We start from the raw sequence: 26921 nt of genomic DNA on the forward strand, positions 1-26921 counted from the left end.
GGGGTGGCGAACCCGCTCCGCGCGATCCGCTCCGTGCTTTGCGGGTGGCCGCGCGGGCACCGGCGGGAACAGGGGCGCCCCGTTCCACCCCACGCCCCCCGCCGTGCGACCTCCCCCGCACCCCGCCCTGCCCCGCCGGGGCCGCGGCCGCCGCCCGCGCCCGGCTCCGCGCTGCCCGCCCGCTCGGCCCCGCTCCGCCGTGTGGATCCGTCCCAGGTTTTCCAGCCTCCCCGCGCGGTCCGGGCTGTGGCGCCGATCCCGCGCCCGTAATTCCGCTCCGGGTTTCCGCGGCCGCCGCCCGCGAGCGAGTCTCGCGAGCCCAGGCCCCGCCGCGGCCAATGGGAGCGCGTCCCTCGCTCCGCGCGGCCAATGGGGCGCCGCCGCCGCCCCCCCGTCGGGCTGCAGCGCGTTGAGGGCTCCGAGCGGCGCCTCCATTTAAAGGGGCCGCGACCCGAATCCGGGTTCTGGGTAGAGCGGGCGGCGCAGCACCGGGGGGAGCCAGGTACGAGCGGCGGCGGTCGCGGGCGCGTCCCGGCGGCGTACCGGGAGACGCGGGTGAGGCCGCCTGGTGGGGGGGCTGGCGCCTGGGGCGCGGGTATCGGGGGCGGGGGCTCCCCCGCGGTAGGGGGCTGGTGTGGGGGGGTGCGCGCGCCTGGCGGGAGGGGGCGTGGCCTGCAGCCCGCGAGGGGGCGTGTCTGGCGCCGCGCGCCCCCGCCCGTGTCGGCCGCTGGGGGGCGCCCTGGGGCGGGTCCCGGGGGAGTCGGGGGGGGGCCCTGAGGGACCCTCGGCCCGTTTGGGGATCCGGGCTCTGCTCCCCCCGGGATGGGCGGGAGCACACCTGCCTGGCCCCCATCCCCGCCTCTGTGCAGCCCCGGCCCCGTGGAGACCCAGGTGCCACCCTCGCCGTGGCGGCGGTCCGGCCTGTGGGACCCCCCAGTGTGGGTGGGGAGACCCTGGCTGAACCCCCGCCCCGGTGCGGATCGGACCTGTGCACAGGGTGGGGTGCGGGCCTGTGCGACCCTCGCCGTTTTTAGGAGGGGTCTGGCCTCTGCTACCCCCTGGGATGGGTGGGGAACCCACCAGCCTGGCCCCCACCCCAGTGCAGCCCCGGCCCCATGGAAGCTCCAGTGCGATCCTCACCTCTGTCGAGGGGGGTGGTCTCTGGGTCCCCCCAGTATGGATGGGGAGGGCCCAGATGAACCTCCATCCCCACTCTGGTACAGAGCAGACCCTGGGGACGGAGGGGCCCTGTGCAATCCTTGCCTCTTTTAGGGAAGGGTTTGGGCTCTGCATCCCTCTGGCATGGCTGGGGAGCCTCCAGCCTGACCCCCATCCCTGCCTCGGTGCTGGTGGGCACGCCCCCGGGGGATTCTGGGGCTTGGCTGTGCCTGGGCACAGGCTGGTCCCAGGGTTTGTGGTTCCTGGGAGCTGCCCCAGCCCCTGGTGTGCCCACCCCTGTGGGGCCTGTCCTTGCTGTGGGGGCTGTGCTGAGCAGTGGCAGCAATCAGCTGCCCCAAAGCTCTGCCCTGGCACCCACCATGGCTCAGCTCTCCCTGGGTCTCCAGGGACTCTGAGCAGCCTTTTTGCTCTTGTCACCACACATAGCAGCAAAGTCTGTGATGCTCAAGGCAGCGGCTGCTCTGTGAACTGTCCAGCCATCCTGACAGTCTTCCCCCAGTGTCAGTGGAGGGTCTGGAGCCTCTCCAAGGCTCAGGGGGTGTGTATGTCCCTGGGCACCATATGCTGCTGTCAAGGATCTGGCCCCATGAGAGGAAGGTGCAGCCCCGTGGGGCTGAAGCTGCCTTGGGCTGCCGGGGGAGGCAAAGTCCAAATGTGCTGAACCCTCACCATGTGAGCAGCGTAGCCGTGGCCAACGAAGTGCCTTGGGGAGCATCAAGCAGCTCCTGTGTGGTTTGCAGCGGTGGAGGCAGGCCTGGCTGGCTGTGCCTGGCACGGGAAAAGGCTCTGGCAGTCGGATATGCTTGTGTGGGCAGAGGCTGGACGTGGCCTGTGTCAGGTGATGGTGGGAGGTAGGATTTTCAACAGAGTGCTGGGGAATGGCTCCTGGAGTCTCTTGATGAGGATGAGAGCTGCTTCATTTGTGCTCTCCCCTTCTCCTGCTGTGCTTCAGCCATGGCTTTTGTTCTAGGCTGTGACTTCTCTTCCTTTCATTGCGGCTGCAATCCCCAAGAAAACTTTTAATCTGCATTTTCTCCCCTAACCCTGCCTATCCTGGGATCAGAGCTGGTGATAAGACCATAGCCCTATTGTTATTGTGAGCTTAGCCTTACTAAAGGAATATCCACAGCCTACAGAGCTGAAATGACTAACCTGAACCTCACAGCCCCATTGTGCATATTTCCACAACCTGTTTACATCCCTCTCAACTGCCAGTGCCCTTGCTTTGGAGGATGACAGCAGCACCTCATTCCTCCATGGCTCTGACAGCTGGAACAAGGGCCCAAGGCTGAGCCCAGGCCTCATTTTGGGATCAAAGCCCCTGTGGGATTTCTTTATGGATGTTTTGTGGTCAGTGGTGCTGGGATGACCCTGATGCATGACCCTGATGGACACAGATGTGCTGGCAGAAGCCTCTAATGCTTTAGAAAGGTTGTGGTGAAAGCAATCCAAGGGAAGTATGGAATAGGCTAAAGCTGTGACAGTGCATTTGTTAGCTTAGCAAAGGCCCTGCTAGCAGGATTTCACTGGATTGTTTCACTGTGTTGTAGTCTCAGTATAGCATTTTGCTTCCTCTGCTGGCAGCACAGGTGAGGAAACGGTCTGAGACCATCCTCACCATTCCTGCTGGCCATGGACTCTGCTGGTGTCTCCTGGCCACTTACTGTGAGCCTGCTCTGCTGGCCTAGACCTTGGCAGCTCAAAGGAAAAGGAGTCAGTCTCGGGACTGGTGAGACATTGCTCTGTTCAACACAGCATTAGCCAGGGCCAGCTGGTACAGCTGAACGTGAGGTGGAGTCTCCCAGCACTGAGATCCCTTTCCAGGGACTTGGTGGCAGGCACCTTGCAGAGGGGCAGAGGAGACAGCTCTCACTGTGCATCCAGTAGTTGGCTCTGCAAGGCCACTGAAGGAAAATTAGATGTTTTGCCCTCAAAGATGCATCTTCTTGGTGACTCTGCCCTTTTGTCTTCTCTCTCTTCCCTGTGTACTAAGGTGTATTCACAGAACCACAGATGGATTTGGGTTGTAAGGGACTCTAGAAGTCTCATGTCCAGCTGACCTCCTGCTCATGGCAGAGCTCACTTGAGACCGAGTTGTTCAGGGTTTTGTCCAGTTGAGTTTTGAGGACTTCCAGGGCCAGGGAGTTCATGGCCTGTTCCCAGGCTGTGGCATTTTCCTTTGGAGAGCCACCTGCTGTGCCTGCAGCTTCTCTCTCCAGCTGTCTGTAGCTGCTTGTGTGATGTGCCAGGACTTTGTGTCAGGTCATCTATGTCCTGCAGCATTTGGGCAACAGGTAGAGAGATCTGGGGGCCATCTGTTTTTTACCACTTCCAGGTCTTTTATTTCTTTTAATCAGTGTCTCAATATTCCTAAGGCAGTTTCAACATACTCTGCTCAGGAATGCAGTACACCTCCAAGCCTTTTTTGTTGTGCTTGAGATAGTACTGCCAAAGCTTTTTTATGCTCTCACCCCCTTCTCCTGCATTTAACACTATTCTGGCAGATGTTGTCATGTGGTGAGGGGTGAGCCTTGAAAGAAACATTGCTTATTCATGCTATAGACACAAAGCTGGTCCTTGAAGCTGAATTGCTCTGCAGATACCAGGCGTTGCTGCTGTGCGTGTACCTGGATTGTTACTCCTTTCTCTGTTGCAAAGCCTTGACACTTTGTGCTTGGGGGAATCCTGGTCTTACAAGAGGATATGAGGGGATCCAAGCAGCTTCAAACTGCTGCCAGGATGGCATTCTGGATGGATGAGCACACTCCTGTTGGTTGTCTTAGAGTTTGCTGCCAGTACGGAGGTCTTGGCTTAGCGGCAAGTACCTCTGAGACTGAGGAATGTTGTCAGGTACGTTTGAAGTGTGGCAGGGAGTCTCCTTGTAAACCTAATTCCAGGCAATTCTTGCAAGATTTCTGAAATTTGTCCTTCTTGCACTTTCTTGCAGCTTAGGTGAAGTTTCTGGAATGCAAGCTCAAAATCTAGTTTGGTCATTCCTGCCTCTGAGGAGACTTGTGGTTGCTGTTCCGCAGCACCATCTCCTCTGTGCTGGAGGATTTGGGCTTTCTGGGTTCTGGGTGATTGCTGTACTGTGTTTGAGGCTTGCAGTGTGAGCTGGTACTCCTGCTCTGGCAAAGGTAGTGGTGGTCTTGGTCCCTTCTGGCTTTGTGGGACTGTTAGAAAACAGTTGCTGGAGTCTTGAGGCTGCTGGTGATATTCTGGGAAAGCCCTTATTTTCCCCATATGCCAGTTCCTATTGTGTAGACAGTGCCAGGCACACGTGAAGGCTGGCCTGGAGGGGACATGGTGACAGCAGTCTAATTAGGAACCAATAGTACATTTGGAGATGAGGCAACTGTTCACTGAGCCCTGCCTGCAGACCACAGGCTGAAGGACTTGACCAGTGACATCCTGCAGTAGCTAAAGCTGGCTTGGAGAGAGTCACTGAATGCTGTTGTAAAACCTCCAAGTCACAGAGGGCTTACAGATCCTGGGGTCAGTTGTTTAAGCATCTGTTTCTGAGTTTGTCCAACTTTGATTTCCAGCTTCTTGAGTCCTCATACGGTGCATTTGTCATCTCTGAAGGGTCCTCTGCTGTAGATCTTCTTACCTTGTGATTTTTTTTGAGATGGGTCGTCTCCTCATTTCTTTTCAGTGAACAAAATAGTTTATTACTGGAAGGTGTTTTCTGAGCCCTGGTTGATTGATAAAGCACTGGGATTCTTGCATTACTGTTCAGATTAAAAAAAAAATATTTTAAACATCTCAGCTCTTCCAATAACTGTCATCAAGTGTAGACAGTAGCCAAGAATGAGACAGTAATGGTCTAACATGGTCATGTGTGCAAGTAGCACTGTACTGAATGTCAGCAGTGGGTTTTCTGCTCTTGAAGGCTGAATTTGGGCTGCAGGGTAAGAGCTCAGAGAGCTGCCTCTCCAAAACCAAAATCCTTTCTGCTCCTTTCTGGAGAATTTGGACTGGACTGAAACCTTGTCCTCAGCAGTGTCCTTAGTTTAATGGTGATTCTTCATAAATCCATTTGCTTTAAGATGAGTGAAAAAGATAAATCCTTCAGCCTTCAGAAGGATTGAAAATCTGAATCCATATCCATGAACGAAAGTCGAGGACAGGTCCCCAAGCAGTTGCTGTTCCTTTACTAGAGGAAAGCAGTAACTGCATGGCTGTGCTTTTTTTTGTGGGCAGTAAACACTTCTGAGATATTCACTTCATCGTGAGGGAGTGGCAACAGTATTTTTTCTAACAGTCTGGTTTTAATTAAATGTTTGATGGTAGATCCACATTTGTATAGGCAGGCCACGTGTTCCCTTGCTAATAGTTACCCGAGGACACTGAAGATCTGTGCAGTTCCACCGCCAATGATGTCTTTAATAAACTGAATGAAGTCCCAGGTAGTCACTTGGTGTGCTCGGGTGTCCTGGCAGAGATGTCACACCCTGAGCTGCCATGTCTGGGAGGAGATCCACGTGCCCCCTCTTTGGCTGAAAGGGCAGGGCAGGTCTGGTAATCACTGGATTTGGCAGTCAGTGTTGTGTTCTGTCCCAGTCCTGCACGCTCGGGGAGGACTCTCAGCCATCCCATCACTTCTTTGGAAACTCTTGCATGCTCCTTGGGAAGCAGTGTGCTGCAGGCTGGTGTGCAAGGGACTTTGCTCCTTGAACTTATTCTCTTCCCAAGGATATATCTGTTACTGAATACTCCAGAGAGGTGCTGAGTGCTAAGTAAGGAGTTTCCAAATGACCAGTGGAGCAGTCGTATCTGCTGTAACGTGCAGGATTTCAGCACACTGCCTCCTCTTTGTTTGGCCAAGTCGTGCTCCAGTGTACTCTCCTCACTGCCAGGTATGTGGCTGGAAAAGAGGAAGATTTCAAGCAGACCAGTGAGCAAATCCCAGTGACTGAGCTGGTCCTGGAATAAAAAAGATGATGACTTGTGGTGGATCATTTCAGCATCTGCCAAAAACAATAAGCTGTTCTGCTTCTGTTGTAGAAAGTGAGAAAAGACTTTACCAGAAGAAAAGTGCACGCTCCGTTTGCAGCTTAACTCACTGTGAAGCTCAGCAGAAAGCCCAGATGAATCTGAGTGCCCGGGGCAGACAGAAGTAGAGCTTCTTACCTTGCTGCAGCTGAGCAGCTCTAATTTCTTTAGGTTGAGTTTGACTTCAGAGCAACTCACAGAACTGGAAAGCATCATTTTCTCCTGTTCTGAGGGCCACCCTCTTCATCATCATCCACTAGTAGTTGAAAGCCATTGTAAAGAATTCATTGTCAGAGACATTCCTTGCTTTCCCAATCAGACTGTCAGCATCATGTTGGGTCCAGCTTCAATTCTTAACTCCATCAGCTTTTCCAGATTCTCATAAATACACCAAGGGTTAGCATTCATGTGCCCTGTAACCCCTTGGAGCTCTGCTGCAGCAGGTTGAAAACAAACAGAAGGAAAATACTTTTAAAAATTAAATGTTAAGCTGCAGAAAATAGAGCCACTGGAATTTCTGGAGTATAAGTTGGTTCAAAGTGGGATTAGGCAGACTCACAGAGGATTTGCCCAGTACAGACTCTTAACAGTGACATTGTCAGTGCAACTCAAGCCGAGTGGTTCTTCAGCAGCTGAGTCCTGCCTGATCAGAGGATAAGCTGAAGAGGAACATCCTTTTAGTTATGTTTCTTATACTCTCTCCTCAGGTGTCCATTCTTGGTGTGAATAGGAACAGGATACTCGAGTACGTGGTCCTTTCATTGGACTGACTGCAGTAGTCCTTAGCTTTGCACGTCCCAAGAGGAGGTTTTGGGTCCTTCACCAGAAGGTGTGAGCTGTTCTGCTGGGAGGATTCTGATGAAAGGGGACAGCACCTCGAGCACACGGGTGAGCTCAGGGCTTCCAACCAGAGTGTGCAAGTGAGTGGTCTTAGAGCAGAGTCTGGGGTCTGCAGAAAGGTCTGCCTGTCCCAGCCACATACCAATAGTTTGGAATTGCCTTAATCTGCAGAATACTTGTTCTCTTTAAGATTTTTGTTGGTCAGTGATGTCACCATTAATGTCAGAGTTTTGTCTTTGCATTGTAATGCCCAGAGCTTGAAAGCAATGTTGAAAGCTGAAAGCAGATGCCTTTGGTCTACTTGTAGAACACAAATTGCATGGCACGTTCACAGATTAATTGTTGCTTGCATTATCCTCTGGAAGGGAATGCCCAAATGGATTTCTTATGTCCAGATTTGTTTCCAGGATCTGTTTCTACCAAGCAAAGCCTAGGCCAGCTGAATGTGGCAAATACTGTAGGAGAGTCAGCTTAGTGGTTCATTGCAGGCTCATACAAAGTGTCTGAGGTGATTTTGAGGAGTATGTTAGTCTTATTAGGTATACCTATAAATAAACTTTCCTTATTCGTCTGGGTGGCTTGTCATGTTTTTGCTTATTGTTGTAGGGTCTGCTGTCTGTCTGGGGGACATCTTTGAGCAGGAGGCATTGTTTGTATTCTGAGCAGCAGAAAAAAAATGTGTTTATCATCTTGGGAGGGTTCTCATTTGCTTCAAATCCCTAGGACCTTTCTTTCAGATGTCTTTGTTTCTATTTCACTTTGTTCTTCTTTCTGTCAGCCACCCTAAAACACGTATTAGATCTTGTAATGCTCTGGAATTATTCTAGAAGCTTTGTCTCCTCTTGTAACTAAAAGTAAACAGAATCACCAAAGTCTTTAGTGATGAAACTTGCTGGGCATCTCAGAAGATTACATTTCCTGTGGTTTATGTTCATGATTGTGGGAACAGTGCTTATCTGCCACCAGGAAACAGAAAACTTCACTGTGTTTTATGATAAAATAAGGAAGCAGTGGCTTTGAAATCCAGATGTTTGGTATGATTTCACTAAACTCCTGCTTGAGTGAGGTTCAGAAGTTGGGTGCATTCTTTGTCTGAATATGTCCTGTTTAGTTCTGAGCAAACCATTTGTGAGTGAGACTTGGTTATCATTTCAGAACAAAGGATATGAGGAAAGAATTAAACAGCTATCACCAGTGAAATTATTTCAGGCTTCCTCCTTCATTGATATAGATGAGTTATGCTCATGGTAAGCCCCAGTTGACAGGAATACTGGATTTCTGGTTCAGGGCTTAAAACAGTGCCAAATTTAGAATTAGAATTGCTCTGATAGGGAGGGGTAGGTTGGTGCCACATCTTTTGATTCTAGTGCCTTTCTTGTAGTGTCTACCTACAGCCTGTTTTGGGGACATGATGCTACTTGAAGTCTTACTCTGCCTTACCACTTGTAGACTGCAGCTCCTACTCCCTTTCCCTCTTCAGGTTTGTCAACCATTCTCTCTTTGTGGGGGTATAATTCATTTTTAGACAATATTACTTGTCTCATCTCAAAGCCTTGACCTTTCTGTCTTGTGATAATGCCGAGCATGAGGAGCTGGGCTGTAACTTTCCCTCTGAGGCTGGCAGTCTGCACCACACCTTCCTGCTCAAGAGCACTGTCTGTGCCCTGCAAAGTCACACTGGTCTTTTTTCCTGACTCTGCATTGCGTGCTTGTGTCTACCTTGCTACTTGTTCTTCTTCTTACGACTGCTTTTAATGTCAGACTTTCTTCTTGCCACTCTCCAGAACTCCTCCCCGTTCTAACTTAAGCTTTTCCAATTGTTCTGTGTCTGAATATTAGCCCACGTAGTTTTGGGGCTATGCAGTAGCTGTAGTTACACTGTAACACTGTTTTTATCTGTCCTCTGGCAAAATTAATGCATCTTGTCATCCTCTATCTTGTTAAGGCTATGGGGCTTTATTTCTACCTCTATTTAAGAGAGGTTTAAGAGCAAAGATATTTTAAAACTAAAAGATGTGTTAGCTCCATGAAAACAGATCAAGAGAAAGGACATACCAGATTATTTGGATAGAGAGGAAGGCGAGGATGGAGATATCAGACACCACAGAACAGCTGTGTGGAGCCTCCTGAATTGGTACTCAAGTAATTTCTGATACCCCCCTGTGTCACTGAGCATAAAGAAGTCTGTTTGCCGTGCTCTGGTGAGGTGTGTGAGGGCTGTAGAGTTCCCCAAAGTCTGCTATACTGGACTACTGCATCCTGCTGCTGCTGTTTGGCTTTAGATTTTTGTACTCTCACAAGCAGAAGTGACCTGCTAGTGTCTGGTATCCTGGTTGTGCCTGGCAGCATTCCTGGGCCTTGTCTTATTCCAGCCGTGTTCAGAACAGTGGACAGTTCATGTGCTGTGTTAGACTGCTTTTCATTAACTTGCGAGTCTTTCTCTCATTTCCAGTTGCCATCTTCTAAATGGATTCCAGTGAATTTTCAGGATCTATGGACCCCCTGTCCTTGCCTGACAAACCGCTTATTGGAGATCTCCCTGCTGACATGGAGTTTGGTGAAGATCTCCTGGGCTCCCAAACAGCTTCCACCCAGGAAGCTTCTGTTCTTCAGCCCCCTGGCTGGGATCAATCCAAGCAGATGACTGCAGATGGGGACTTGGACCTTCTAGTGAAAGCAGACAGCCTGTCTGAACTAAATAAATCAAATGACCATGTTCTAGATAAACCTAATGTCTTGGATATGCTGGAGAAACCTGATGTCTTAGATGACTTGGGTAAAACTGCTGACTTGATGGAGCAGGATAAACCTGAGGGTCTGGATGGGCTATGTAAGGCACATCCTTCTCGGGACGTGGAGGATGGACCATCAGACTCCTCTGCCCTTTCTAGAGAAGCCCTTGTTCCAGAAACATGGAAAGAAGGGGAGGATGCACCAAAAAATTGTTCTAGGGACCTAAAGGAAGACGGTGCTGCTGCTATTCCTGCACTACTTGGTGACAAGGCCCCTGAATCACCTCGAAAACCCATTCCTGACTCTGGGAACCTCAGCAGTGCCCCAGCCACGGAAGAAACCACAGCACAGTCCTCAAGTCCAGCAATGCCCCCACCCCAGCTCAGTCTTAAACAGACAAAGAAGATGAAGTTGAAAGCGCCAAGGAAAAGCTCACCCCTGCAGAGGGAAGGGCTGGCAGGGGAAGCAGAGGTGGAACCGGTCCCAGACAGCAGAACTGCAGCTTTGCCCCCTGAGCCTATGGAGGAAAACCGGGCAGAGGGAGGGGATGATAGTGGGAAAAACTCGCTTAAAGAAAATAGTGTACTCAAAGCACAGGAAGCCCCAGCACCAGCAGGTAAGTTGTTGGCTCAGCAGAACTTGGCTTCCTTTTGCTCAGGAGCTCATCCAGCTGCAGGTTGCTGAGGCTGGAGTCTCTTCTGCACTCCAGCTTTTCCCATCATCCCCTGCTATGGAAACTGAATGGTACTGATGGTCTAGGTTTGGGCAAAGCTTCTTGCATACGGGGAATAGTGCTCTGGTGCACACAAGCTCTTGCTCGGGCTTTCATGGCTTTAGCTGATTATCAGTGCTTGTGTCAGCCCAGGAGCTTCCCTGATGAAACTGTGGCTGTGCATCAGCTTAGCTCACACTCTTCATGACTGGAGTCTTTGCTGGAACTGAGGGTCATCAGGAGGTGTTTCCAATAGGCAAAGTTCCTCTGCCCAGGCTGACCATCCCCAGGAGATGCTCAGTCTTGGTTCAGAAGCAGTTGGAGGTAACTGCCCACCCAGCCTGCCTCCCCCACGCAGGGAGGTCTCCCCCTCAAGGGCTCCTCCCAAGCTGCATGTTTGGATCTCCAACCACAGATGGTGGATTTAGGAGCTTTCCTGTGTCTGATCACCACCAGAATTGTACTTGATAGCCAGGGCTGACCCAAATGGTGACTGTGTTTGGAGAACACCTGTGGTCTTCTTTTGGAGAAAAGCAAGATGTTAGATGACAGCTTTTTCTGTGCTTCTGTTCCAGGAGAAAGCCTGTCTGGGAAGGGGAGCGAGCTGCCAGCTGAGAAGGTGAGGACAATGCAGTCAAATATGTATGGTACAGGAGCATAGAGCGTGGCTGGCTGTTGTCAGACTCTGTGAGGGACACTGGCTGCCTCATCACCCCTCTGGGAAGGAGTTTGCATGACTCCTGTGATGGAGTGATCCCTGTGCACTGCCACTGTGCTGTAATGTGGCTTCAGCATGTCCCTGCTACCCACAGCTGAAATGTCATTCTCATAAGCCTGCTTCCCCCTCTCCTCTGTCTTGCCAACTCTGGTCAGGTATCCATGGAGTTTTATCTGTTTTCAGCCTAGCTGTTGGGAAAGCAAATCCCAGAGGTTGGAACTCCACCATGATCTGGGATATTTATCCATGGTTTTCCTAGCAGATAGTTAGCCTAAATATTTTCTGAATGTCTTCTAGGAGCAGAAAAGAAGTGAACGACCCAGAAGATCAGAAACTGCCAGGCCTGAAACTGTGAACTCCTCTGAGAGCAGTAAGTAACTAGGGTTGGTCAGTGCCTGTTTTCAGCCTGAGAGAAGGGCCCAGATCCATTGGGGGCAGGTGGTTCATGGTGTGAGTACACTGGGAACTCTGGAGCTTCTGTGCAGACTTCCCTTCTACACTGGACAGGTCTTTTCACCCCACCAATCTTCATCCTCGGGTACTTGCCTTGCTTTCTTAGGGCACTTAGGTCAAAGCAGGCAATGTTGTCTTATTTTTACAGTGGTTTGTGGACACCAAGCACTAAGTAATAGCACGAGACTCAGGGGTTGTTCCCAGGAAACGCATCTTCCATCTCCTCAGCCAGGAACTTTCTTCCTTTGTCTCTGGCAGCAGGCTGTCTGAAGGAAGGTTGCGTCTTGGGGATTTTCCTGCAGAAGTGCATGAAGTCTCTGAGGTGTTGAGTGTCACCCTGCCATTCCCTAGCATCTGTGTGTTGCTCTTTTATTGCCTGCCTGTGCTGTTCCCTTTAAGGTCTGCTGGCTCTTGGAGGGTTTTCTGCTATAAAAGTTCACACTTTGGGCTTCTGCTCAACCTTGACATATCATGACTTCCTAAAGAGGAATTGTTCTTAAGCCCAGTTTACTTAAAGACCTCTTGATTCATCTCCAGTTCCAACAGAATTTCTTTGAAGGGTCCCTTTATCATTCCACCCAGACAGGTACAAAGTACATAGAGGGGCTCCAGAAAGGTGACCCAGAAAGTCCCAGCATGTGTCTCATGGCAGTTTCTCAGTCCCTAATGAGGGATTTCTGTGCCTCTTCCTCTGCTGCTTTGCAGTTCCAGTGTCTGACGAAGACTCTGATGCAATGGTGGATGATCCCAACGACGAGGATTTCGTTCCTTTCCGCACGCGGCGCTCGACCCGCATGTCCCTGCGCACCCAGATGGCCCAGCGAGCCGCCCGCTCCACCTTCACCAAGATGACCTGTGCCAACTGCAGGACCCCCCTGCAGAAGGGCCAAACCGCCTACCAGCGCAAAGGGCTTCCTCAGCTCTTCTGCTCCAGCTCCTGCCTCACCACCTTCTCAAAAAAACCACCTGGCAAGAAGATATGCACCTTCTGCAAAAAGTGTGTGTTCATTCCCCTTTCCTCAGTGCTCCCATGCTCGTGACCCCGTTCACCTGCTCCACAGCTCTGCCTGCCAGTCCCCTTCCTATGGCCCTTATTCACCCACATCACTCCTGCCCACTGCCATGTCTTCCTTCACACACTTCCCTACACGCCCTTCACATTATTGCCATTCCCTGCCTGTCCCCAGACTCAATGCCCCGTATTCCAGCCTCCTCTCAAAACAACCTCCTGCATGCTCCGTCTTCAGACACCACTCCTCTGGGCCAGGACAGAAGCTGCTGTGAGACAGTTCTTGCCAACTTTTTGGGACCAGAAAGTCCTGTGCGTTGCAGTGGGCCATCCTACCCCTTTGTGGCAGGACTCAAGTGTCCCTGTACTAACACATCCCCTCCTGATCCCCAGGGAGATCTGGAACACCAAGGACTCTGTGGTTGCCCAGATTGGTTCAGGTGGCTCTTTCCATGAGTTCTGCACCTCTGTCTGCCTTTCCCTCTACGAGGCCCAGCAGCACAGACCAGCACCTCAGTCTGCAGATGCCTCGGACACCAGCCGCTGCAGTGTTTGCCACAAACCTGGCGAGGTAAATAAATCCCTTGTCCTTCCCATGCCCTGGATGAGGTGCTTGGGACCTGCAGCATTTGGCCCTGCCTGGGACCAGGGCATTTGCCAGGTTTTCCTGTGGTGTGAGGCTTCAGCCCCTGAGCTGTCTTGGGCTCACTCCTAGGTCTTTTTGTGTTACTGTAAACCAGCCCTTATTTTAGCAGAAGGAAGGAGGCTTCTGCTTCTCCCCACCCTGAAGCTCACTGCTTCCTACCACTCTGCTCTCCCAGTTGCTCCACTGACTTTTGGCAAGGGAGGCCACCCTGAGTCCACACCAGCTTCCAGTATGGCATTTGCCCAAGTCTCAGCCTGTTATCCCAAGGGCTGTGGCAGCAGTGGTACAGCTGCATTGGAAGGAGGCCCCTGATGGTTTGGGGAGTGACAGCAATGATGTCTCTGCAGATCCAGCATGAGGTCAGCAACGGGAGCGTGGTTCACCGCATCTGCAGTGACGCCTGCTTCACCAAGTTCCGGGCCACCAAGGGGCTGAAGACAAACTGCTGTGACAACTGTGGACTTTATATCTACAACAAGGGCTTGCCCCTGGAGTACCTCTTCCACGAAGGCCAGCAAAAACGGTTTTGCAACTCCACGTGTCTCAACAGTTACAAGAAGGTGTGTGGATCAGCTGCCTGGAGTGGGGGGGTCTCTGTGGGCACACAGCTCCCTAGCTTGGTGTGGCACAGGGAACTTTATGCAATGACAGGTGATTCAAATCCCCTTGGTCTTTTATTGCTGACAAAGCATTTAAAAGATTTCTGTGGAGAAACTTTGAAGCAGGCAAACAGAATGAATTTATTCTGCATGAGGCCCATCTTGGACCCAGGGATGGGTCAGGCAGTCAATAAGCTGGACTGTGCAGTGACACTGGTATATACAGTTAGCATGATTCTGTTGGATATGTTCTTCTGTGACCTGAGCAGGCTTCACTTAACTGTCTCAATGGGATTGCCAAGCTCTGTATTCCTGCCAGGCTACCCTTAAAATGAGAAACTGAAGTGCCAAAGGCAGCCTTTTTTGCTACCACCACCTGAACCTGCAGACTATGAGCCTGGTTCTGGCATCAGGTGGTCACTGCAGGAGAGCAGTCCTGTGGTGGATACAAAAGTGGGGTGGGATGTGAGGGTCAGACCTTGCTGGCTGTGCTGGTCTCCCTGGCAGCTCTGTTTTGCTCTGTGCTTGCAGAAGAACACTCGGGTCTACCCCTGCATGTGGTGCAAGACGCTGTGCAAGAACTTTGACATGCTGCCCAACGTGGATCGCAGTGGCAAGATGGGCCTGTTCTGCTCCATTTGCTGCACTACCTCCCACAAAGTGAAGCAGTCAGGCTTAGTCGGTAAGAGCACCTACACAGAGGGAATCAGTCACCTCTCCACTCTAACTCCTTCCTTAGCTTTATTTATTGCTTGTGGATGGGACTGTAAAGAAGATGTGTTGCTTGCCTGGGGAGGAATCCAGTGAGACCAGGGAAAGGAGATGTGGATACGAAGGAACCCTTGCAGAATGCAGACATCTTAATACGGAGGGTAGTGTACATTGCTGTTCTTGAGAATGCAGGGAGCAGCTGTAGTGCTGGGCTGTGCTGGCATTGCCCTTTCTGTTACATGGAGTACCAGGGTGTCCAGGAATGGGTGTGGTCCCTGGTGCAATATTGCAACGTATTTTATCCAATGTCCTATAGAGCCAGGGTCACTCCCTTGAACCCCTGTGTTCTCCATCTCTGTTTAACATTTCTGTCCTAGCAGAATCCAGTGCTCTTGGTTTCCTGGTGTTCTTGTCCCTTGCCTTTTGATAATAGCTTGTCAGAGTGAGGATGAGTGAGTAGCTTGTGTGCCATCCTCAGAATCCAGTCTCACATGGTTTGCTGCTGCCCTCACCAATTCCTCTCTGTTTCATCAGGTCCCCCTAGACCCTGCAGCTTCTGCAGAAAGAGCTTATCTGAACCCTGCTATTACAACAAGACAGACCGGGTTGTCTACCAGTTCTGCAGTCCCAGCTGCTGGACCAAATTCCAGGTACTGAAGTATCCTTCATGCTGGGCTGGGCCACGGAGCTCATGCCTCCTTCACACTTAGCAGAGGCTCCACCTTCCTTGAGCTCCTCAGGGAGGGTTTCTAAGAAAGTCTCTGTGGAACACAAGAGTTGCAGTGACCATAATTGCTCATATCTCAGTCTTGGCCCTATCATCCCCTTCCTCCACTGGGATAAGGCAGGCTGTAATTCACTCCTGTCTGTCAGGTTATGCCCAGTGGAAGGGCAGTGCAGAGCTGTGCTGCATGAGTGGTTTGGGATGCAGTGGCCTTACAAGAGCATGAGCAAAAGCACAAGTAAGTCAGCAAACCACGGTACACACCTGCTAGCTGGGTGGAAAGGGGCAGAGCTCCCCTCTGAGTCAGGTGTCACCAAGAAATATAAGCCTTCTAGAATGTATTGTCTAAAAACTTAGAGCCAACAGGCCTGGATACCTCATGTTTGATAATCCTCGAAGGCTTGACTAGTGGTTTTTAATCTTCTGACATTAAGTTTCAGCATGTGTGAAATGTCTGTGGTATTCATAGGCAACTTGAAGGTTATTAGTTTTGTACAGTTATCAAAGAACAGAGTAACAGCCAGGAAGACCTGGGAAACTTAGGCCAGGACGTGCGAAGTGCAACTGAGAAAACGTAGAGAATCTAGAGGTAAGAGGTAGTTACTGGCAGTTGCAGCATTTGGTTTTTGGATTATTTTTTTTTTAATTGGTTGTGGGGGTTTTTTAATTGATTGGGGGGCGGGGGTTTTTTATTGTTATTGTTTTTGTTTTGGGGTTTTTTCAACTGAGGTTTTTTGGTGTTCTTTGATGTAATCCTTCACTGAGATCACAAATAGTCTGGGTAGCGTAACTGTAGAGTTTTTACAGTTGTAGACTTCACAAGACTAGAATTATAGAACAGTTTCAGTTGAAAGAGACCTTTAAATGTCATCTAGTCCAGCCTCTGCAGTGAGCAGGTACATCTTCAACTAGGTCAGGTTCCTCAGAGCCCTGTCCAACCTGACCTTTGAATATTTATAAGGATGGGGCATCTACCACCTCTCTGGGCAACCTGTGCCAGTGTTTCACCATCCTCATTGTGAAAAACTTCTTTTTAGCTAATCTAAATCTACTCTCTTTTATTTTAAAACTATTACCCCTTGTGGTATCACAACAGGCTCTGCTAAAATGTGTGTCCTCTGATATCTTTCTAGTAAGTATTGAAAGGCCACAATAAGGTCTCCCCAGATTGTTCTCTTCTCCAGGCTGAATAACCTCAACTTCCTCAGCCTTTCTTGATAGAAGAGCTGTTCCAGCCCTCTGGTCGTTTTCGTGGCCTCCTCTGGACTCACTCCAGCAGGTCCATGTCCTTCCTGTGCTGGGGACCCCAGCCCTGGAAGCAGCTCTGCAGGTGGGGCCTCACCAGAGTGGAGGAGGCACAGAGTCACCTCCCTAGACCTGCTGGTCGTGCTTCTTTTTGGGCAGCCCAGGGTACAGTTGGCTCCCTGGGCTGTGAGCTCATGTTGCCAGCTCATGTCCAGCCTCTCATCCACCAGCACCCCCAAATGCTTCTTGGCAGGGCTGCTCTTGATCTGTTCATCCCCCATCCTGTACTGATACTGGGGGTTGCCCCGACCCAGGTGCAACACCTTGCACTTGGCCTGGTTGAACCTCAAGCTTGTCCAGGTCTCTCTGGATGTCACACTGTCCCTCAGGCTTGTCAACTGCATGACTCAGCTTGGTGTCATCTGCAAACTTCCTGAGGGTTCTCTCAATCCACTATGTCATTGATGAAGATATTAAACAGGACTGGTCCCAGTATGAATCCCTGAGGGACACCACTTGTCACTGATCTCCATCTGGACACTGAACCATTGACCACTACCTTCTGTGCAAGCATCCAGCCAATTCCTCATCCAGTCCACCCAGCAAATCCGTCTCTCTCCAATTTAGAGAGAAGGATGTTGTGGGGGAGTGTGTCAAAGGCCTTACAGAGGTCCAGAGATGGTGGCATCCATAACTCTGCTTCTCCACTGATGTAGTCACTCCACTGAGGAACTAGGTTAGTCAGGCAGGACTTGCCCTTGGTGAAGCCGTGCTGGCTGTCTTGAATCACCTTCCTGTTCTCCATGTGCCTTTGCACAGCTTCCAGAAGGCTCTGTTCCATGATCCTCCCAGGCACAGTGGTGAGGCTGACAGGTTGGTGGTTCCCAGGGTGCTCCTTTCTGCCCAGTTTAGAAATGGTTGCAATGTTTCCCTTTTTCCAGTTACCTGAGACTTCACCCAATCATGTAACTTGAATTATTGCCATGGAAAACCAGCATTGGACCATATGAGTAAACCAAGGCATAACCTGGATTAGGAACTGTCTTGCTGGCAGATCTCAGAACACACTTGTCAAACTAAAACAGCTGAAGAGAATGTTTCAAGATGGTTTCTTGGGGATCAGTATTAAGCTTGGCTTAATGCCGATCAATGGAGTTCAATGTTTTCATCAGTCATTTGGCAATAAAGTCAAAGTAAGCATAATAAAATGTTGCAGATGAAACGAAAACTAGTGATCTGAGCCCATGCTGAAGCCAGGGCAGTCACAGAAAGCAAAGAAATTGGATTGATTGACAAGGCTGGTTCCTCCTAATCTGTGCTTAAATACACTTCAGTGTAAGATCCTGTGTCAGCCTTACTCAAGTAGTGTGGGGATGCAAGTCCTGGGAAAGTAAGGATTTTGAAAAGACCTTGGGATTACAGCAGATAAGCTGTTCAGTATGAGTGTCTCAGTTTACAGCCACAGAGGGAAGGATTAATTAAGTTCTAGCAAGCAGAAGCAGAAGAACATGGAGTTAAAGTTTGAGGGCTAGGGAGCAAAAGAGCTACCTAGAATGTTGGACAGATAGGAAATATTTTCCAACGTCCGCTTTATTTTCAATATTGCAGAAAACTTGGAAGTATCCTGAAAAAAAAACCAACATAAAAATTACATTTGAGCTTGAAAAATGCTTGTACTGAGGCACTTGCAGAATGCCTTATCTGAGGTTATCAGAAAGAAAACCAGGAAGATGACTTTATTAATAAATAGATCCTTATGGATGAGACACTAAATGCTAAATGGCTATTTAATCTAGCAGAAGGTGGAATGAGAAGGCTGCTTGAATTCTGAAACTCCATTACCTTGAAAATAGAAACCAAGCAGCTGTGCTTCAGGAACTTTTAGAGAAGAAGTTGCAGAGCCCCCATCCCTTGATGTTTTCAAATCCAGTGGGGTGGCAGCTTGAAAGCTTGCCTTCCTGAGAAGAGCTGGACCCAGCACATTGGAAGCAAAGTGAAATTGCTGTCAAGAATCTGCTCTCCAGGAGCTTGAGATACGATCTGGTGGACTGACTGAGTCACCAACGGTGGCATCAGGTCTGAGTGGGGCTGGGTGGGCTGCTTGTGACTGTGGTGCAGTGGTGGCAGTGAGAATCAGATGTCCACTGCCCTCCATGTGCCTCTCCCTCCATGAGCTGTCTCTTCTCCTGCAGCGCACCAGCCCGGAAGGTGGGATCCACCTCAACTGCCATTACTGCCACAATCTTTTCAGCGGGAAGCCAGAGATCCTAGACTGGCAGGTGAGGACTTTCCCCGGGGGGAATATTGAGTTGGAGGCCAACACTGGTGAGAGCTGCAGGGCTCCTTCATCTCTCTCTGCTCAAAGCAGAGCTCCTCCTGTGCCAGTTCTCTGAAAGCCTTGGCTGCAGAGGCATGCCTGGAGACTGTGCCGAGTGCCGCACTCCTGGAATTCAGCGGGATGTCAGAAGGGCAGGAGGAGACCACTTCTGCCAAACCCTGTGCCAGGAGAACTGGGGAGTTGACTCAGCCCTGTAGTCTTCTCCTGCTTCCTTAAGAAGTGTGGGAGCCTCCTGCCAGCCTGGCTGACCTGGCAGCGGTCTCTTTGGCAGGACAAGGTGTATCAGTTCTGCTGCAAGGACTGCTGCGAGGACTTCAAGCGGCTGCGTGGGGTGGTGTCCCAGTGTGAGCACTGCAAGCAGGAGAAGCTGCTGCATGAGAAGATCCGTTTCTCTGGAGTGGAGAAGAACTTCTGCAGCGAAGGTACGTGGGGAAGGCATGGGAAAGGCAGAGCCCCCATGCCAGCCCATGCTGGGGGAGGAGAAGAGAGCATGGAGAGGAACAGAGGGGAGATTGTCTTAGCCAGGCCCTGGGGCAAGAGCCTTGCCGTGCAGTGAAGGGAGGACTGTTGTGGGGATGGCTTGCTGTCCAGCCAGGCCCTAGGGCTAGATCTTTACCGTTCATTGTGTCCTTGGGGAGGGCCTTCTCACAGCTTTTCTCTCTCTGGGGGCTGGGGAGACAGCAGGTGGCAGCTCCGCTCCTCCTGTCATCATGCACTTCTACGCTCTTGCGTCTGGGCTGGCCTGACCTGGCCTTGCCCTGCCTGCTGGGTTCCTGCACACAGGAGGTTGGAGTCAGACTCTTCCTAGAAGCATGGAGGTGAGAGATGGCAAGTCCCCATGAGGTCCCATCTTATCCCAGCCCCAGGGGCCAGTGCTGGATTGTTCCCTACAGTGTGTTGCGTGTGCTCTGTTGTCTCCGCAGACCTGGATTTTGGTCATGTTTGGGTCAGGGAGGCCCCCAGTTCATCCTGGGAAGGTTTCACTCCTATTGTTTCTCCGCAGGGTGTGTGCTTCTTTACAAACAGGATTTCACCAAGAACCTGGGCCTGTGCTGCATCACCTGCACCTACTGTTCTCAGACCTGCCAGCGGGCGGTCACCGAGCAGCTGGAGGGCAGCACCTGGGACTTCTGTAGTGAAGACTGCAAAAGCAAATACTTGCTCTGGTACTTCAAGGTCAGTATTGGCACTGGCAGCTTGTGCTAAGTGCTGTGGTGGGCACGGCACCCAGATAAGTGGGCATTGCACTGAGGAAGTTCGCACTGCTGGAGTCTGGCTGGCACTGCTGCGGAGAACCTGGCACTGCTGGAGTCCTGCCTGGCAATGACGGGACACTGCTACGGGGAAGCTCACGTAGCTGGAGTCCCCAGCTGATCCTGCCAGACAGAGCACTGCACTGAGGAAGCTCACAGTGCTGGATCCGCGGCTAGTGCTGCTGTGAGAAGTTCGCACCGCTGGAGTCCCTGGCTGGCACTGGCAGGGCACTGCTGTGGGGAAGCTCACAGCACCTTGCTATGTGCACCTTTCACTGGAGAGTTGTGTTGCACTCGGAGGGGGTGTGGTTAGTTACTCGTTGTTTCTCTCCTGCTGATGCGGGCTTTAGGCAGCTCGGTGCCATGCCTGCAAGCGTCAGGGGAAGCTGCTGGAAACCATCCACTGGCGGGGGCAAATCAAACACTTCTGCAACCAGCAGTGTCTGCTGCGATTTTACAATCAACAGAACCAGCCCAACCTGGACACGCAGAAGGGGCCCGAGAGCCTGCTGAACAGTGAGTAGGAGGGAGGGAGGGGACCTGCATAGCTCAGTCTGAGAGACACAGGGAAGACTGAACAGCAGGGGTGGAAGCTTCCTGCTTGGGACTGGAGGAGACGCTAGGGAACAATCCTGCACTGGCCCCTGGGGGGGAAAGGACGGAGTGGGACCTAATGGGCTTCTCCATCTCTAACATCTATGGTTCTATGACACACAGGGCCCAGACGGGAGGAGCCGGTGCCAGCGTGCTGCCTGTAGCTCACACTTAGCGAGGATACTCAGGGATTTAACATCCTCAAGTTGCCAGCGGAGAGCTCGATTTACAGGGTTAGGGGACAGCGTGGTTTGGCATGACAATCCACCTGCAGCCCCACACCACCTCCGAGCTGTGACCTTCTCAGATCTCATAAGCTAATCTGGATTGGGCCAGGTCAGTGCTTGGATGGGAAGCATTCAAGGACAAAGAAGGGTGCTGCAGGAAGTGGTGCTGGTGACGCTGTAGGTGGGCTCTCCTCAGCCAGAGCTGAACCTAGAACGGTCTTGAGGGAGCACTGAGCTGCTGGAGGCACTCTTGTCTTGTGATGTTAGATTGGAGTCCTACCATTTACCCAAAGTTCACTGCAGCTTTGGGGAGTTGCCAACCCTGTCCCCCAGATAACCCCATTCTGCATCCATGGAGTTCCAGCTGGAGAGGAGATTTTCGCTGCCTGTTGCCCCATTTCCTGTTGTTAACTTGAGCCAGTTGCTTATGCAAGATTGCAAAGTGCTTTGGGATCCCTCAGAATGGAAGGTGCTCGTAGTGAGTGACAAGACATCGCTTGGCCCTTGGACTTTTGCATAATCTCATTCTGCTTGGTCTGGCATAGGCCACGATGTCCTTGGTAATCTGTGGGATCTAGTTAAGATGCCTGCAGTTTATGGTGGGACTTCCTTCAGTGTATCAAGCTCCAACACATACCTGCGCTGCAGGTTCAGGGCTTTGCTGCCTTCCCTGGGATTTCATGAAGTGTAAAACCCTGGCTAGGGTGTGCCAAGGAGGGGAAACCAAGACAAGGACCTTCACGTGAGAGACCTCATCATCCATCTCCAGACTCTTCTAGTTCCTCTCCTGTGGGCTGATTGTAAGATGGGGGAAGCTCCAGATGTCGCTGCTGCTTAGATAGCAAAGCAAAGCTGCTTCTCCAGAAGCAGCAGGTTCCCCCAGCTAGGGGAGTCCCAACCTGCCTTCCAAGAGCTGTGTGAGGTGACAGCTCAAGTGGCAGGACACTGGAGTGACCTGGATAAGGAACTGTTGGTTTCTGCTGGCACAAGGGTGCCCATGGGAAGTCTGCTTGATGGTTTACAGTGTTCTGCTGCCCAGGAGAAGAAGAGATGTTAAACTTGCTGGTTCCTGTAGCTCACCAAGTGATTCCACAGCCCTAGCCATCCTGTTGCATTTGTCCTCTGCTTTCAAGGCATGTCACTTGTGAGGGACCAATAACACTGCTTTTGCAACACAGGCACAGTGGCAAACTCTGCCTGCAGAGGGAGCCATGTTTCACGTTGTTTAGCCATTGGACCTTGCTACTTGGAGCCATGGACCACAAGACTCAGAAGTACCTTCTCCACCACCACCAATCATGAGAGTCTCAGGCCTCCTGTACCACATCTCTGGAAAGCTCCAAGAATTTTGCTTCTTGGTATGTGGGGCATCACCCTTCACTGTGCCACAGCTGCCTCTCTGTGCCCCCTGTGAGGACTCTGAGGGAGCCAAGGAAAAGCCCTTCATCAGTAGTGAGTGCTCAGCTGAGCACAAGCTCCAGGCTGCCCCAGCAGCTGCTGTGCTCGGTGAATGCTGCTGGTGGCACTGGGCCCTCTGTGTGTTCTGGCACACCCAGATGTGGGATAGCCATGGACACCCTTGCCCCAGGACTGTGGCATACTGCTGAGTTTGCAAAGGAAGGGTGCTGGAGCCAAGGACCTGCTTACACAGAGAGCTTTCCAGCCCACTGTGCTGTGCAGGGAATTTGAGGTGGAGCAGCTTGTCAGCTCATGATGAGGAGCAGCTTTGCCTGGTGCAGTCAGGGTGTCCTGTGGACCTGGCAGCTGCATCGTCAGCTCACAAGGGACTGCCTGGATTTCAGGCCCATCGTGGGCAGAGCTGTTGACTACTTGGTTATTCTGTTGCAGCCAGTGGTTGCCTAGAACCCTTAATTCCCGTGACCCACTGGCTGCTACCAGCTTAGTGATCTTGAGACTGCTTGTTGCTGATCATATAAGCAGCTATTCTTTTGCTGGGAACAGTCCACGTAATGCAGGATTGAGGAGCTTCTGCTACAAAACTGTGCCCAAACACTTCCAAGGGGAACTGGCTCTGCACAGGACTGACCAACTGGAGAGGGTAGAGGGTCAGAAGTCACTGATGGGGCAGGCATGCCTTGACAGCTCTTTGTTGGTATTGGGATGAGAGTAAAGAACAAGCCACAGTTTTCCTGGAAGCCTGGACACATGGAGCTTTGTGGCAGGAGAATCTTGTTTTCTTAGTCCTAAATCATTGGCCTGTGGGGCAATCATGTTTGCTTTTGATTTTGCTGCAGCAGAAATTCCGCTCATGCGCCATAGCTTGTCTTTTCTCAGTCAAGCCACTGATGTTCCTACCTGGACCTGCTGCCCATCCACTTTGGGCTGTCAGGGTGAGTTCTTGGACCCTGAGACTGCTGCAGAACCTATGGCTGAATGCTCAGCTGCAGACTGGGGAGCTTCCTCCAGCTGGAACTTGCCTGTTTTCCGCTGTGGTGGCCAGCAAGTGGAGCCTGCCAGGCCTCCAGTTGCACAAGAGCTGTCCTGCATTTCCTTAGGACAGAGGAAATCTGCACAGTGCATGGTCTGTGTGTTGGACCTCTAGGAATCTGGGTCTTTCCTGAAGAGCCAGTCTGTGTGTAGGAGGTGCAAATGGACCCACCACTGCCTTTGGGTGCTGAGACCTGCTGCTTTCCTGGCAGGTATCTCCTCCATGCATGGCCCACAGTTAGTCAGTGCTGTAGAAGGCAGATGTTTTTGGCAGCCACATGGGTAACCAGGGCTCACTGGAGGCTGGGATGAAGGTGCTCTGTTAGCTCATAGGCCTTTGAGATGGGTGCAGGTTCTCTGCAGAGCAAATGAGCTGGAATTATCATCCAAGGCAGGGTGATACTGTCACCACCTGAGACTGCCTGCCACATGCACCTCTTATCTGTAGGTGATCCCTTCTTTCCTTAGGGGAATATACTGCATCCCTAGGACTAGGGCAAAGCTGTCTCTCTGCTTTCTGAAATATCTCATAATGCTACTGATAGCTCTGTCACCTTCTTCCTAGGGATCTCGAAGCACTTTGCCAAGATATTTGTAGCAGGGATATGGAGGCACAGGGAGGGGCCATGGCTCGGTACAGCAAGCCAATAGGCAGAGCTGGGAATAGAGCCCTGGATTCCTCTCTCAACAAGGGGCTGGGATTTCTCCTGACCTGCTGTGATGGGGATGGGGTGGACTGCAGGTGAGCACAAAATGACATGGGAGTAACTTGATTTTGGAGTTGTAGTGTCTTCTGAGCTGCTAGGGCTAGAGATTGTGGAAACATTAATTATTCCTGGAGTGGCCAGGAGGAGTTTCTGGGGAGCCTGTCCCTGCTCTCTGGCTGCTGGTACCTCCAGTCCCAGCAGTGGGACACATTGGCCCAGGAGCTCTTGAACTCAAGAGTTGTTGCTTTCTCTTACAGGTCAGACTTCAGATCCAAAACCAGCTGTCCCTTCCCCACAGAAGACAGAGACTAACATGGTAAGACCCATTGGAGGTAGGAGTTTGCAAGATAGCACAAAGAGAGAACAGTTCTGCCATTGCTCAGGGAGATTTCGTTCTTTTACAATCAATGAATTTTAAGATGTCTGGATAGTGGGAGCTCATAAGAGCTCCTAGGGAGGGCATATCAGCATAAGTCCTGCAAGGGGGAAGAATAACCATTCCCTAAGAGTTGATGATGAACTCCAGAATAACCTGACACAGTGGCACTGGCTTCTTTTGCATGGTGCTTTTCTGTGCCTGGGTTTAGTCACTGTCCCACTGTTCCCTCTGCCCCATGGGACAGGAGCCACCAGTGCCAGACTCCTGGCACAGCAGGGCCACCACACAGGTTTGCTGCCTGCCAGGAGCAGCTTGGCAGTCCTTCGTCCAGGCCTGACCGTGGGAGCGTCCACGTGTGTGTTGGGGACTGCCAGGCCCCAGGAGGTGCTTTGGGAGTCACTCCAGCTGTAGCTGTAGTAGGAAAGAGGTTGTGCTGCCTTGGGTGAACATCAACCTCCTGCTTTCTGCATTTCCTCAGCTGTCAGCAAAGGCCTCCTCAGCCCAGACATCTTCAGCTGCACCGCCTCCCGCCCCACCAGTGGTTCCAGCCACCCCTCGGAAAAACAAAGCTGCCATGTGTAAACCACTGATGCAGAACCGGGGCGTTTCCTGCAAGTTAGAAATGAAGTCCAAAGGATGTCAGACAGGTAGGAAAACAAGACATAACTGCAGGATTACAGGGGCATTTTGGAAAGGCGAGGGGCACATCCCTGCTACAGACTCTGCATCCAGCTTGAAACACTGCACAAATTGTGTTTGGCACCATGCTGAGGAGTCTGTGGGCAGGTGCAGGGCACATGTGGCAGGGCTGGAGGCAGGGAGCCCATTCCCATCATCAGCAAAAGGAGAGATGCAAAGAGCACTGTAGCATGATCCCACTTCTTGTGGGACAACTGTTGCTCTGGAGATTGTTAGCTTGTCCGAGGGCCATCTGCTGAGCATGTTCCACTCTGTAGCTCATGTTGGCCATGTGTGTGTGGTCTCCAGCATGTGCAAGGCAACTGGACCTCTTGGCAGGGTTACATAAGAGCAAGGACTTGCACTTCTGGCTAAGGCAAGCCTCTTGTTGCCAGGCTTGACTTGCTGCTGCTCCAGCTCTGTCCGTAAATCATAGAAGCTGGTGGCTGGAAGGGCTGCGGTGCTGGATGGCTGGGGGCACGTCAGTGTGTGGCAGGGCTGGGTGGAGGAGCTTCTGGGATCAAGCTCACTGATGTACTTTTGCTCTTGTCAGAGGCTGACTGGAAGCCCCAGGTGGTTGTTTTGCCAATCCCTGTCCCGATCTTCGTACCTGTGCCTATGCATATGTACTGCCAGAAAGTACCTGTGCCTTTCTCCATGCCTGTCCCGGTAAGCAATGCACTTCACCTGCTCCTGTTCTCCTACTGTCTTGATCCTGCCTTGCTGCAGCCTCTCTTCTCTGTTTATCCTCTTCTCCTGCCTCTGCTTTTGTGTCAATCTGCTGAGTGTCAGTTTTCTGCTTGGTGTGCTGCTGTCTACAGGTGCCTGTGCCAATGTTCCTGCCCACCACCCTGGAAAGCACAGAGAAGATTGTGGAGACCATTGAGGAACTGAAAGTGAAGATCCCCTCCAATCCCCTGGAAGCTGACATCCTGGCCATGGCTGAGATGATTGCAGAGGCTGAGGAACTAGACAAGGCCTCCTCGGACCTGTGTGGTAGGTTCTGCCATGGCTTGGTCTGGCCCAACAGCTGGGATCAAGGGAGGTTTGCTGGCTCTTGGAGCTAAAACACCTGCCTGGATTGCAGCTCTCCAAAACCTCTCAAAAAAGTAAGCAGGGAATAACAATTCCTCAGCTTCTGCTGAGGAGCCACGAAAAGGGAAGAGCTGCAGCAGGGAGCACTGTCTGCCACTTTTGGGGGTGCCAGTCTTGCGGCACTGTTAGTTTTTTCAGGTGGCTGTTCAGGCTCTTTCCTAAAGCAGCTTACTAGCTAGAAAACTAGCAGTGCTGACCCTCACCCCCAGTGATGAGGGTTGTGGCTGGGGAGGTGACAAACATCCAATGTCTTGCTGTCCAGAGAAAGCTGGGCAGTGCAGGTGTTGTGGGGCTGCTATGAGCACAGGACTGTGCTGCACGCAGGGAGCCCAACTTCATTTCCCAGCTGTCACAGGGAAAACAGTTGGGTTTATGAACTGCTTTTGCCTTGCAGACCTGGTGAGTAACCAGAGTGCAGAGGGTCTCCTGGAGGACTGTGATCTGTTCGGACCAGCACGGGACGATGTGTTGGCTATGGCTGTCAAGATGGCAAATGTCCTCGATGAGCCGGGCCAGGATCTGGAGGCTGACTTCCCTAAGAGTAAGAGCTGGGGGAAGCAGGTGTGCAGGGCTGCTTGTGCTGCAGCAGGGTCCTCCCAGTGCCCTCAGCCAACTGTTGCCAGCAGCTCTAAGAGCTG

The 26921-nt window shown here is 51.6% G+C and overlaps 1 protein-coding gene across 6 annotated transcripts in view; it reads left to right on the forward strand.

The window, feature by feature from the left end:
• ZMYM3 (zinc finger MYM-type containing 3) overlaps positions 1-26921 on the forward strand; it is a 32454-nt gene that overhangs the window by 205 nt on the left and 5328 nt on the right. For 2 of the 6 annotated variants that reach the window (XM_064669649.1, XM_064669652.1), the window contains exons 2-18: positions 9467-10363; positions 11035-11078; positions 11475-11547; positions 12336-12627; positions 13033-13210; positions 13633-13845; positions 14416-14566; positions 15130-15245; positions 18757-18843; positions 19174-19324; positions 19906-20078; positions 20506-20671; positions 24389-24447; positions 24989-25157; positions 25742-25857; positions 26010-26184; positions 26678-26824. In XM_064669649.1, coding sequence (XP_064525719.1) covers positions 9481-10363; positions 11035-11078; positions 11475-11547; positions 12336-12627; positions 13033-13210; positions 13633-13845; positions 14416-14566; positions 15130-15245; positions 18757-18843; positions 19174-19324; positions 19906-20078; positions 20506-20671; positions 24389-24447; positions 24989-25157; positions 25742-25857; positions 26010-26184; positions 26678-26824 — 3193 coding nt within the window. In that variant the 5' untranslated portion in view covers positions 9467-9480. Of the gene's footprint in view, positions 1-294; positions 503-1371; positions 7095-7122; positions 8495-9466; positions 10364-11034; positions 11079-11474; positions 11548-12335; positions 12628-13032; positions 13211-13632; positions 13846-14415; positions 14567-15129; positions 15246-18756; positions 18844-19173; positions 19325-19905; positions 20079-20505; positions 20672-24388; positions 24448-24988; positions 25158-25741; positions 25858-26009; positions 26185-26677; positions 26825-26921 lie in introns of those variants that run through there. The other 4 variants (XM_064669650.1, XM_064669653.1, XM_064669651.1 and 1 more) reach the window with 4 other exon arrangements.

Source organism: Pseudopipra pipra, chromosome 13 (assembly GCF_036250125.1).
Source record: "Pseudopipra pipra isolate bDixPip1 chromosome 13, bDixPip1.hap1, whole genome shotgun sequence".
Taxonomy (NCBI): domain Eukaryota; kingdom Metazoa; phylum Chordata; class Aves; order Passeriformes; family Pipridae; genus Pseudopipra; species Pseudopipra pipra.